At 47.6% G+C, this 10,806-nt stretch overlaps 2 protein-coding genes across 4 annotated transcripts in view; both read left to right on the top strand.

Moving 5' to 3' along the window:
- The window catches only part of LTA (lymphotoxin alpha), a 2,070-nt gene extending 358 nt beyond the window's left edge, over positions 1-1,712 (top strand). For both annotated transcript variants that reach the window (XM_019626629.1, XM_019626628.1), the window contains exons 2-4: positions 180-287; positions 373-478; positions 731-1,712. In XM_019626629.1, the coding sequence (XP_019482174.1) occupies positions 189-287; positions 373-478; positions 731-1,143 (618 nt within the window). In that variant the 5' untranslated portion in view covers positions 180-188 and the 3' untranslated portion in view covers positions 1,144-1,712. The remainder of the gene's footprint in view (positions 1-179; positions 288-372; positions 479-730) is intronic.
- Positions 1,713-3,042: 1,330 nt separating this feature from the next.
- TNF (tumor necrosis factor) lies at positions 3,043-6,166 on the top strand. Of its 2 annotated transcripts, XM_019626649.1 has the most exons (5): positions 3,051-3,411; positions 3,986-4,031; positions 4,218-4,265; positions 4,585-4,873; positions 6,023-6,166. In XM_019626649.1, the coding sequence occupies exons 1-5, from the start codon at positions 3,226-3,228 to the stop codon at positions 6,117-6,119; spliced, it is 666 nt and encodes a 221-aa protein (XP_019482194.1). In that variant the 5' UTR covers positions 3,051-3,225; the 3' UTR covers positions 6,120-6,166. The 2 variants fall into 2 exon arrangements, with proteins under 2 accessions (XP_019482193.1, XP_019482194.1); XM_019626648.1 differs by lacking the exon at positions 6,023-6,166 and having other exon boundaries at positions 3,043-3,411; positions 4,585-5,749.
- The last annotated feature ends 4,640 nt before the right edge of the window (positions 6,167-10,806 follow it).

The raw sequence follows: 10,806 nt of genomic DNA, 5'->3' as shown, positions 1-10,806 counted from the left end.
CCTTCCCGTTTCTGTATGTCTTTCTGTCTTCCCCTGCTCACCTCGGGATTTCCCTGACTGCATCTTGTCCCCTTCTCTGTCTGTCACCCTGTGTCTCGTGGTGGCTGTCTCCTCAGGCAGGAGGCCTGCCTTCCGCAGTGCGCCCCGCCCCGACCCACTCACTCTCTCTCTCCCCGCAGGTTCTCCCCATGACACCACCTGGACATCTCTACCTCCTGAGGGTGTGTGGCGCCCCCCTCCTCCTCCTCCTTCTGGGGCTGCTGCTGGCCCTGCCACCTGAGGCCCAGGTGAGGCAGCAGGAGAATGAGGGGTGCAGGGTGGCTCAGCCAAACCTCGGGCCCTAGAGCCCCCCTCAACTCTGTTCTCCCCTAGGGGCTCCCTGGTGCTGGCCTTGCACCCTCAGCTGCCCAGACTGCCCATCAGCACCCCCAGAAGCACTTCGCACAGGGTACCCTCAAACCTGCCGCTCACCTTGTTGGTAAACATCCGCCTGCCCTCCCAGACATGTAGCCTCCAGCCCTCCCCCTACCACCTCCCCTCAGGGACCCAAGAATCTATCTACTCCATCTCTCCCCCAGCTTTCCCCACCCCCCAAAACAGAGGCTCCCACTCCCTCCTGTCCTCCCAACCATCTCCCAGGAACTCAGGCCAGCACCTGCTGTCTCAGAGATTGAGACCTCTTACCCTCAGGCCCTCTCACCCCCACTCCCCCGCCTATGGCTCTTCCTAGGAGACCCCAGCACCAAGAGCTCGCTGCGCTGGAGAGCGAACACGGATCGTGCCTTCCTCCGCCATGGCTTCTCTTTGAGCAACAATTCCCTCCTGGTCCCCACCAGTGGCCTCTACTTCGTCTACTCCCAGGTGGTCTTCTCTGGGGAAGGCTGCTTCCCCAAGGTTGCCCCCAGCCCTCTCTACCTGGCCCATGAGGTCCAGCTCTTCTCCTCCCAGTACCCCTTCCACGTGTCTCTCCTCAGTGCTCAGAAGTCAGTGTGCCCAGGGCCTCAGGGACCGTGGGTGCGCTCGGTGTACCAGGGGGCTGTGTTCCTGCTCACCCAGGGAGACCAGCTATCTACTCACACAGACGGCATTTCCCACCTACTCCTCAGCCCCAGTAGTGTCTTCTTTGGAGCCTTTGCTCTGTAGACAAATTCAGAAAGAAAAAATTGTTTTCAAGGCCTTCTCCTCATTTTGCCTCCATCTTGACGATTTCAAGGGTCACCACACCGTTCCTTTGACCATTCCAACAGTGTCAATTCTCCCCACTCACATCACCTGGAGCTTCCAAAGGATCCTAGGCACCCCAGGGGACCCACCTCCTGAACCACCCCGGATGCTCAGCTGAGGATTTCAGGCTGCCTGAAGATGGCCACCCAGAGCTTGTCCTCTGTGCTGCCAGTCCAGGGGGCCTAGCCTTGGACATGGAGAGGAAGCAGACATGTCCAGAGTTTGGGTGGATGGCTTGAGGCAGGAAAGGGGATTATTTATGAAGGGAAAATTAAATTATTTATTTATGGAGGATTGAGGAAAGGGAATAATAGAGGGACATCAGAAGAGAGAGATAATATGCCCAAGAGATGAAGATGAGGGCATTGGCAGAAGGATGACCTATCAAGAGAGAAAACCAGAGGTCTGAGGGACCGAGGGGCTCTAGAAGACAGCGAAAGGCTCCGAAGAGCCAGCCGCTGCTTGACTAGACACCCCATAAGGCAATATCTGCACCCTCGATGAAGCCCAATAAACCATTTTTCTCTGAAATACTGTCTGCCTATGTCTGTCTGTCTGGGAGGGGAGCATTTCCCAGGTCTCTCTAAGAAATGGAGGGAGGACAGAGGCCTCAGAGGGGCAGGAGCCTGTGGGTGTACAAAGAGATAAAAGGTCCTAAGGGGCTCCAGGTGGGGGAAGGTAGCGGTCTCACAGGGGAGAGGCAGCCAGTTTCCTCAGGGAACCAAAGGATAAGCTTGAGATGACAAGGGGATAATGTGGGTCCAAGTCTTGGAGGGGTGGGGACCAGGGGACCCCTGGCAGATATGGCCACATGTAGAAGCTCTGAGGAATGGGGGATACAGGAGGCCTCTGGAGATGAGTGACCACACCAAAGGGTACTCAGGACTATGAGGAGGGGGCGTGGGGTCCCCTGGAAGGCATGGCAGTGCAAGTATGCCGTGCAAGATGTCACAGGTTACATCTGAGGGGACACAGCTATGCACAGGGACTCTGAGAGCTGGGGCTGTCTCCAGGAATTCAAAGGGAAGGGGAGTTCTTTGGGGATGCATAGCCACATGTGGGAGCTCTGAGGGGTGGGAGCCTCATGCAGAAATCAGGGCCTCAGTTTCCTTTGGAAGCCAAGACCGAAACCCAGTACTGAGTCCCTGGTCAGAATGAAAGGAGAAGGCCAGCCCTGGTAGGGTCTGTGAATTCCCAGGGTTGCTTTCACTCCCTCTGGGGCTGTCCCAGGCTTGTCCCTGCTACTCCTCCCTCAAGTCCTTCCAGAGGCCCCATCCATACACCCGGGCTCAATCTCCCTTCCCCCAGTGCTTTCTCCCCCCACTTCATGTCTCAGGACTCAGCAGAGCTTCACCCAATTTTCTCCCCATGGTGGACTCAGCTTTCTGAAGCCCCTCCCATTTCTAGTTCTTCCCCTGTATGAGTCCCATTTGGAAATCAGAGGGAAACAGGCCACAGATCTGGTCCTCAAAAGGAATGGAGACAATGGGAATTGGGGAGCAGAGGGGAACTGGGGTCCAACCTTCAGGGTCCTACATTCACAGCAGTAACTGGCCCCCAGCAAGTGCCCTCAGAATCCAAGCGGGGAGGGTAGGAAGTATCCTTAATGCCTGGGTGTCCCCAACTTTCCAAACTCCCGCCCCCACGATGGAGAAGAAACCGAGACAGAAGGTATAGGGCTCACTACCGCTTCCTCCAGATGAGCTCATGGGTTTCTCCACCAAGGAAGTTTTCCGCTGGTTGAATGAAAGCCTTTCCCCGCCCTCCTCTCCCCAGGCGTATAAATGCAGCTGTTTGCACAGCCAGCCAGCAGAAGCTCCCTCAGCGAAGACACCAGGGGACCAGCCAGGAGAGAGAGAAGCAACTCCAGACTCCCCTGGAAATAATCTCTCAGAGGACATAACTCCCAGAGAAGCAGCTGTGCAATTCTCTCCCTCTAACACACTGCACCAGGGCTCCACCATCTCCCAGCTGGACTTGAGCCCCTCTGGAAAGGACACCATGAGCACTGAAAGCATGATCCGGGACGTGGAGCTGGCTGAGGAGGCGCTCCCCAAGAAGGCAGGGGGCCCCCACGGCTTCAGACGGTGCTTGTGCCTCAGCCTCTTCTCCTTCCTCCTCGTGGCAGGAGCCACCACGCTCTTCTGCCTGCTGCACTTCGGGGTGATCGGCCCCCAGAGGGAAGAGGTGAGTGCCTCGCCAGACTTGGCTCCTTCTCCCGCCCAGAGAGAAATGGGGGGAAAAGAGGGTGAGAGATGGGGTGGGGTGAAGAGGTGTGCTGATGGGGAGAGATGGGGAGGGAAAAGGTGGAGAAAGATGGGGAGGTAGATATAGAGGTGGAGAGATCACGGAAGCGAGAAGGATGGAGAGGTGCGGTGTCTGTCACATGGAAGGTGCTCACTCAACATTTGTTGAATGAATGAATCAATGAATGAAAAAGCAAGCAGATAAACATATAAAGAGAGATGTGTGGAGAGATGTGGGGTGTGGGTAGAGAGATGGGGAAAAAACAAATGATATGAATAAAGATGGTAAAATAGAAAGAGATATGGGAGATACGGAAAGATGAAAATAGGGTGTCTGGCATGTGGAAGGCACTCAATGAAAAATTGTTAAATGGATGGATGAATGAATAAATGGATAAGTGGAGGGAGAAAACTAGACACATTGGGCAGAGAGTACAAACTAGAGAAGCAGCCAGACTGTTTCTCTTCTAAGGGTGACTTGCTCTGATGCTAATCCTCTTTCTTCTCTCCAACAGTTCCCAGCTGACCTCCAGTTAATCAACCCTCTGGCCCACACACTTGGTAAGTGTCTCCAAAGCCTCTCTCCTACTTCTGGGTTAGGGTGGAGCGGGGGTTAGTCCTGGGATGGCAGCAGTGTAGGAAATTTAGAGTTGCGGTTTTGGGGGATGAGGAATGGAGGTCAAAGTAGCAGAATATTTTCTGGGAAGCTTAAGGGTCTAACCTTTTTCCCCCCCCTTTCTTCCTCAGGAGTGTCTTCTCGAACCCCCAGTGACAAGCCTGTCGCCCACGTTGTAGGTAAGAGTTATAAGGATGTGTCTGGGGGTGAAGAAGCAGACATGCTGTGGAGGGAGAGGACGTGGGGGCTAAACCCGACCTGAGATTAGACAGACCTTGGAGACAGTGTGAGATGGACTCGCTGAACTTAAGTGGAGGCACAGCACAGGCCTTGAGGAGAATGCTCAGAAACTCGAGGCCAGGTGGGATATGAGAAGACAGACAGAGAGGACCAGAACCGGATGTGGGGGGTGGGAAGAACTTGAAGGCCAGGATGTGGAGAGTGGAACTGACAGGGTCACACTGACTCACCTCTCCCTCCCTTTCTTCCTCCCTCCAGCAAACCTTGAAACTGAGGGACAGCTCCAGTGGTTGAGCCGGCGTGCCAATGCCCTCTTGGCCAATGGCGTGTTGCTGACAGACAACCAGCTGGTGGTGCCTTTGGATGGGCTGTACCTCATCTACTCCCAGGTCCTCTTCAAGGGTCAAGGCTGCCCTCAAAGCCATGTGCTCCTCACTCACACCATCAGCCGCTTTGCCGTCTCCTACCCGTACAAGGTCAACCTCCTGTCTGCCATCAAGAGCCCTTGCCAGAGGGAGACAGCAGATGGGGCTGAGGCCAAGCCCTGGTACGAACCCATCTACCTGGGAGGGGTCTTCCAGCTGGAGAAGGGTGATCGACTCAGTGCTGAGATCAACCTGCCTGAGTATCTCGATGTTGCGGAACCCGGGCAGGTCTACTTTGGGATCATTGCCCTGTGAGAGAGCAGGATGTCCACCCTCATCCACCTTAATCCCTTTATTATCCACTCCTTCAGGCCCCCTCACCCCCTTCCGGTTTAGTAAGGGAATTAGGGGCTCGGGCTGGCCATCAAGCTTAGAACTTTAAACTACACTTAGAAACCTAGAGTGCACAGATGTGTGGCCTGGAAAATGGGGCACTGGCCACCACCAAGCATTCAAATTGGGGCTTACAGAATGCAATGGGAGTCTCAGGTTTGGATCCCTGAATGCAACCTGGGACACCTGGAATGTGGAGGCCAGAGAACTTTAGTTCTGGCCAGAACACTTCAGAACATCCCTTGAGAAGATCTTACCTAGAACTCGACATGAGTGGGCCTCAGGCCTCTCTTTCTTCAAATGTTTCCTGATTCTTCCTCGAGATGGAGCGCCCAGCCCCTCCCCCACAGGACCAGCTCCCTCCATTTATGTTTGCACTTGTGATTATTTATTATTTATTTATTATTTATTTATTTACTGATGAAAGTATTTATTCGGGGGCTCGAGTGTCCTGGGAGACCCAGAACAGGGGCTGCCTTAGCTCAGAGATGTTTTCTGTGAAAACGGCGCTGAACTCTAGGTCATTCCCTCCTGGCCTCCCGGTCTCTGTGCCTCCTTTTGCTTATGTTTTTAAAAAATATTTATCTGATCAAGTTGTCTAAATAATGTTGATTTGGTGACTGACTGTCACTACATCGCTGAACCTCTGCTCCCCAGGGGAGCTGTGTCTGTAACCGCCCTACTGGTCAGTGGCGAGAAATAAAGTATGCTCAGAAAAGAAACATGGTCTCTTTCTAGGAATTAATTCTGCATTGACCTCTCCTTGGGAGTGGGAGGCCACTCCCTGAAGTCCTCTTTCCACAGGGCTTAAGCTCCCTGGACCCTGTCCCCACTCCTTAGATGGCTGGGGCTCAGGAGAGCCTACATAAAACAAAGCCCAGTACAATATGCCCCTCCCCCAGGAAACTGGAGCCTAAACCTAATTACCTCTCCTTCAGGGCACGGGAATTTCCAAGTCTGGGAATTCCAATCCAAGCCGGGGAAGTCCTGCAGCTCAGGTGCTCAGGTGAGATTTCCGGCTGTTGTGGCCTGTGAGAGAGAGCCCTGGAGGAGCCACATTCTCTGGCACCTGAATCATAGCCAAGGAACTTCCAGACACTCAGGTATCTGGACTCTAAAACTGGATCCAGGGCCCCCCAGCCAGCCCTGTCCTAACTGTGCAACCTAAACCTGTTACCGAACCTCATCTATCAAATGGAGATAAGAACACTCACCGCAGTGAGCCACAGAGAGCAGGAGCCATAAGCTACCTCAGAGCACCTAGCATAACTTGGCAGGGTGGGCACTCAGTGAATTCTGGCTTTATTCCTTTATCTATCCCCCAGCCATTCTGTCCCCTTCCATCTTTCAGTGGGTAGAATTGAAAAGATGGAAGAAGAAAAAAAAAACTAGGGATAAGACATGGGTGAAAGGTCCACATGCCAACTTGTTTTCACTGATTTTCTTGGCTAATGATAAGAGGAGGGATGTGAGGTGGGTGAATTGGAAAGAGAAAAGCACACTCTCCCTGCAAGGGGCTCTTCTGGACACAGGATCAAAAACAAATATGAGGGGGTGATCGGTTAGCTCAGTTGGTTGGAGCGCGGTGCTAATAACACCAAAGTTGCCGGTTCGATCCCCGCATGGGCCACTGTGAGCTGCACCCTCCCTGAAAGAGTCAATTATGCCATTGTAGCATGAAAGCAATGTGTAACCAATGACCATGGCTGTTCTCCAATAAAATTAAAAAACAAAACAAATATGAAGTCAGAAATGAAGGCCCCAGAATGTGAGCCCATTGGGCTCAGAAGTTGGATGTCTTCCCTGCCAGGGTTGCCAGTGGGGAATAGAGTGAAGAAATAAAATGAAGTCACTATACTCAAGCCATTAAATTACTAAAATCAAGTAGGTTGAGGTATAAGGAAATAATTCTATTCTTGTTTTAACTTAAACTTTTAAACTTTCCAGTCCAGATATCAATGTCTGCATATACATCAAACCTCCAAATAACCTTTTGATTACCCCTGAAAAAACTAAGGAGAGAATGTTCATATATCCAGACCACCTGACATCTACCCTCCAGACCAGGGGTCTACAAACTGCGGCTTGTGAGCCACATGTGGCTCTTTGGGTACGTACATGTGGCTCTGAAGTAAAATTGAAAATGAAGATAAAACTATCAGTTTCATTTATAATTTTTTTTTTTTTTAGATTTTATTGGGGAATTGGGGGAGGGGAACAGCGTTGGGGAATTCGGGAAGGGGAACAGACAAGTTGCTGTCCTTTTGTTCTTCAGTCTAGTTGTGGAGGACGTTGCTTCACTGGCCCATGTTGGTATTATCATTGCTCTCTTCCCGGGTGAGGCAGTCATTCCCCGGCCACTGGACGGTGGCTCATGGTGGCTCACGGCAGCTCACAAAAGTGCATGCCCGCTGCCGGCCAGTCCCACTGCAGCCTATGCCATCGCCGGCGACTCACGGCAGCCCAGCTCCAGGTTGAGCTGTTGTTCACCATCTTAGCTGTAGAGGACGCAGCATCACTGGCCCTAATGTGGGATCCGAACCGGGGCCCTGCTGCTCAGAACTGGCGTCCCAAGCCAACTCCTAACCAACGCGCCACTCAGCTGGCCCTCATTTATAAAATTTTTAAAGGATATTATTCACATAATGGTGATTTCATTTGTTTTACTTCAGAGCCACGTGTATGTACCCAAAGAGCTGCATGTGGCTCGTGAGCTGCAGTTTGCCAACCCCTGCTCCAGACCACCTGACATTCATTATCCAGACTACCCATCATCTTGAGGATTACCATCTGGGATCAATCTAGAGGCAAAAAAATGCAAAATTGATTCTTCTCAAGAATGTACTTTTTACTATAAGAACCCTCAGCTTTTCTTTCTTCCTCAGAACGCTCTGGATATTGCCTAGGTGTTCCAGTTTGAAAACCCTAAGACTCTTGAGTAAGTCTTTTTCATTTATTACTAGCCAAAGCCTCCTGATACATTTATGCTCTGTCAACATTATGGTGGCAGTAGTGGGATCCAAAGAATTCTGCTTTAATTCTGGCTCCACCATCGGATTTGAGCAAGGTACCTGCTTGATCCCTTTGTGCTCTGTCAGCTCCAGGATTCCAGAGGTGAGTTCTCTCGGTTTTGAACCTCCCTGCTTCTGTTGAGGTTCAGAACTTTTTACTCTTGGGTCCTCTGATACGTGTTTTTGTAACGGGATGTCCTTTGTCTAAATCTCTACAGAAAAACAACACCCATCTGTACACTAGCTGGATTTATGTTCAAAATGTAAGGTCCATTCTCTATTAAGTTTTATTCCCCAGCGGACCTCAGATACAAAAGATAATTTAGAACTGCAGTGGCCAAGTCGGGGATCTTTTGAGATTCCAAACTTAGTGAATTTTCAACTGGAAATTCTTAGATATGTTAAACAAGCTGAATGACAAAACATTTTTCAATTGGTATTTAGAGGCCTCCAAGAAATTAAATAATTCAAAGATAGCCTTAATATCTCTTTTGTCTTTTTGTCCAGCTATGACAGCTTTCAGAAAATTTATTTTTAACATGGGGCCCTTTAAAAAAACTTCCCATAAAGTTTCTTCCTCAGGGGCTCTAACTAGTTATATATATGTTAACATTTTGGTCCCTCCTCTTGTGCCTTTTTGGCACAAAACAGGTCAACTTAGCCAAAATAATTCAAAACTCTAATGGCCATTAAGGGAACACTTTAAGTCCACCTCAAGGGCCTTTCCTTAAAGAAAGAATTCCAAAGCTCTTGGAGATATTGGAATGCATTCTTTGACTGATATACAGAAGCTTCTAAAAGATAAGCTGACTTTAAAAACAGCTCTAAAAGAAACTTTGGCCATCTGAGCAGGTGCTTTAAAATTTCTTTCTGTTTCTCCCCTGAAACCTGATATTTCAAGGAATTTAATGACCTAGAATCAGAAATTTGGCAAAATTGGAAACCAAAGGTTCAAAGCCTGATGAGAAAATTTTAAAAGCCTCCTCCCCTAAACTAAAATAAAACTATGTACCCAAAAGGAAAGAAGCAAATTAGGAAGAATGTAGTTGGATGGGTAGATTAACCCATAATGTTACTTAAGTTACAACTCAATTCTTTGGGGAATTAAGAGCAAGCGCCCTTATTTTACAAATCAGTGTAACCAGAAATCCAGCCCTAGAAGATAGTCAGTGCCTACCTATCTTTTACCATCCTCAATTCCTAAGAGTGAAGAAGAAAAGTTTGGGGGGGCGAAAATGAGGGTTTTTAAAAACCACAAACTGCTGCTCTGGTTCCAAGGCTCCTTGCCAAATACAAATCTTAATTGCCTTATCTATAAATATTAATAAGAAAAAGACTTAGCCATCTAAATGAATAAACTTAACTTACTCCAATTGTTATAAATTAGTGGGGTTTTGCCTTCTGTACAGTCTCACAGTTGAAATTTTAAAAACGAAACTATCAGTTCTCTGTTTGCATCTCTCTGTGTGTTCATGTATGTTTTGTGGTATTTTCTACCTCTGGATGGTAATGCTAATTTGGAAAACAGCCCTGTTTTAATTGGCTTAAAAAAATTAAGAGATTACATTAAAATTCTCAAAAATGTAATAGACACTAACCCAAATGCTTTTTCAGGATCACGTGATATTTGATATTAAAACTGGTTTAAGCTTGGTTTGGTTAAATCGGCATATATTTAGAGTTGTCAGAATTATGTGTAATACTTTTATTCTACCTGGGTTTATTAGTCAAAAAACTTCATGCTATCCCTGTTATGAAATTTGTCAGCAAGAAAAATAACTTGTTATAATGAAATTTTCATTGGTAACCTAAATATAATTATTGAGAACAAGTAAAATAATAGATATAAATGGGTTAAAAGTTTTTAGGTGAACTTTTCAGCAATATTTATGTTTTACGGTATGTCTACTTAGTTTCTCAAAACCTTTTGGTAACTTGAAACCTTAGCGTTTGTCAAGTTAAGTTCATTGAATATCTAGATCATTTCCAAATACGATAAAATACTGAAGCATTAATTGTTAAATAAGTCTAAGTTTATCTACTTTTGGCTTCTTATTACAGAGAAAGTAAAAGATAAATTTGGATCTGTTAATGAATATGTTTCATACTTTATTGAGGAAGCATATGTTTCTAAAAATTATGAAATATATTTGCCAGTAAAAGAACCTATGTTTCTAGAGGTTATGAAACAGATTCATAAATTTGCCACTCTAAAGAATGCTAATTTCTTACTTTTTAGTTGCCATTAGAAATTAAGGTTTCTAAGGATTAAGAATTCTAATAAATATGGAAGGAAATAATGTACTTTCAGTAAAAGAACACATAAGGTATGGAAATTCATTTTTGAAAAAATTAAAAGAAAATGGTTTGTCCTCAAATAAGTTGGTTATTTCCGAATTAAAGACAAACTAAGAGGAACAAGGAAAGTTGTAAAAGGTTTGTGAAAAAGGAATCTTGAGAAAGAAATTTTATGTGTGGTCAAGCTAAATTAGATTAAAATTAATTTAATTAAGTATGAATTTAAATATCAAAAGTAAGCTGATACAGGCCAGCAAGTGGCTCAGTTGGTTAAGAGTTGGCTTAAGACCATGAGCTCTGAGCAATAGGGTCACCGGTTTGATACCCACATGGGCCAGTGACGCTGCGCCCTGAGCTGAGCTGTCACCGGGCTGCCAACAGGTGGCAGGATGGCTGAGCTGGTGTAACAACAA

Source organism: Hipposideros armiger, unplaced genomic scaffold, assembly GCF_001890085.2.
Source record: "Hipposideros armiger isolate ML-2016 unplaced genomic scaffold, ASM189008v1 scaffold_687, whole genome shotgun sequence".
NCBI classification, from domain to species: Eukaryota; Metazoa; Chordata; class Mammalia; order Chiroptera; family Hipposideridae; genus Hipposideros; species Hipposideros armiger.
The sequence above is the reverse complement of the archived record's forward strand: the minus strand, read 5'-3'. Positions and strand labels throughout refer to the sequence as shown.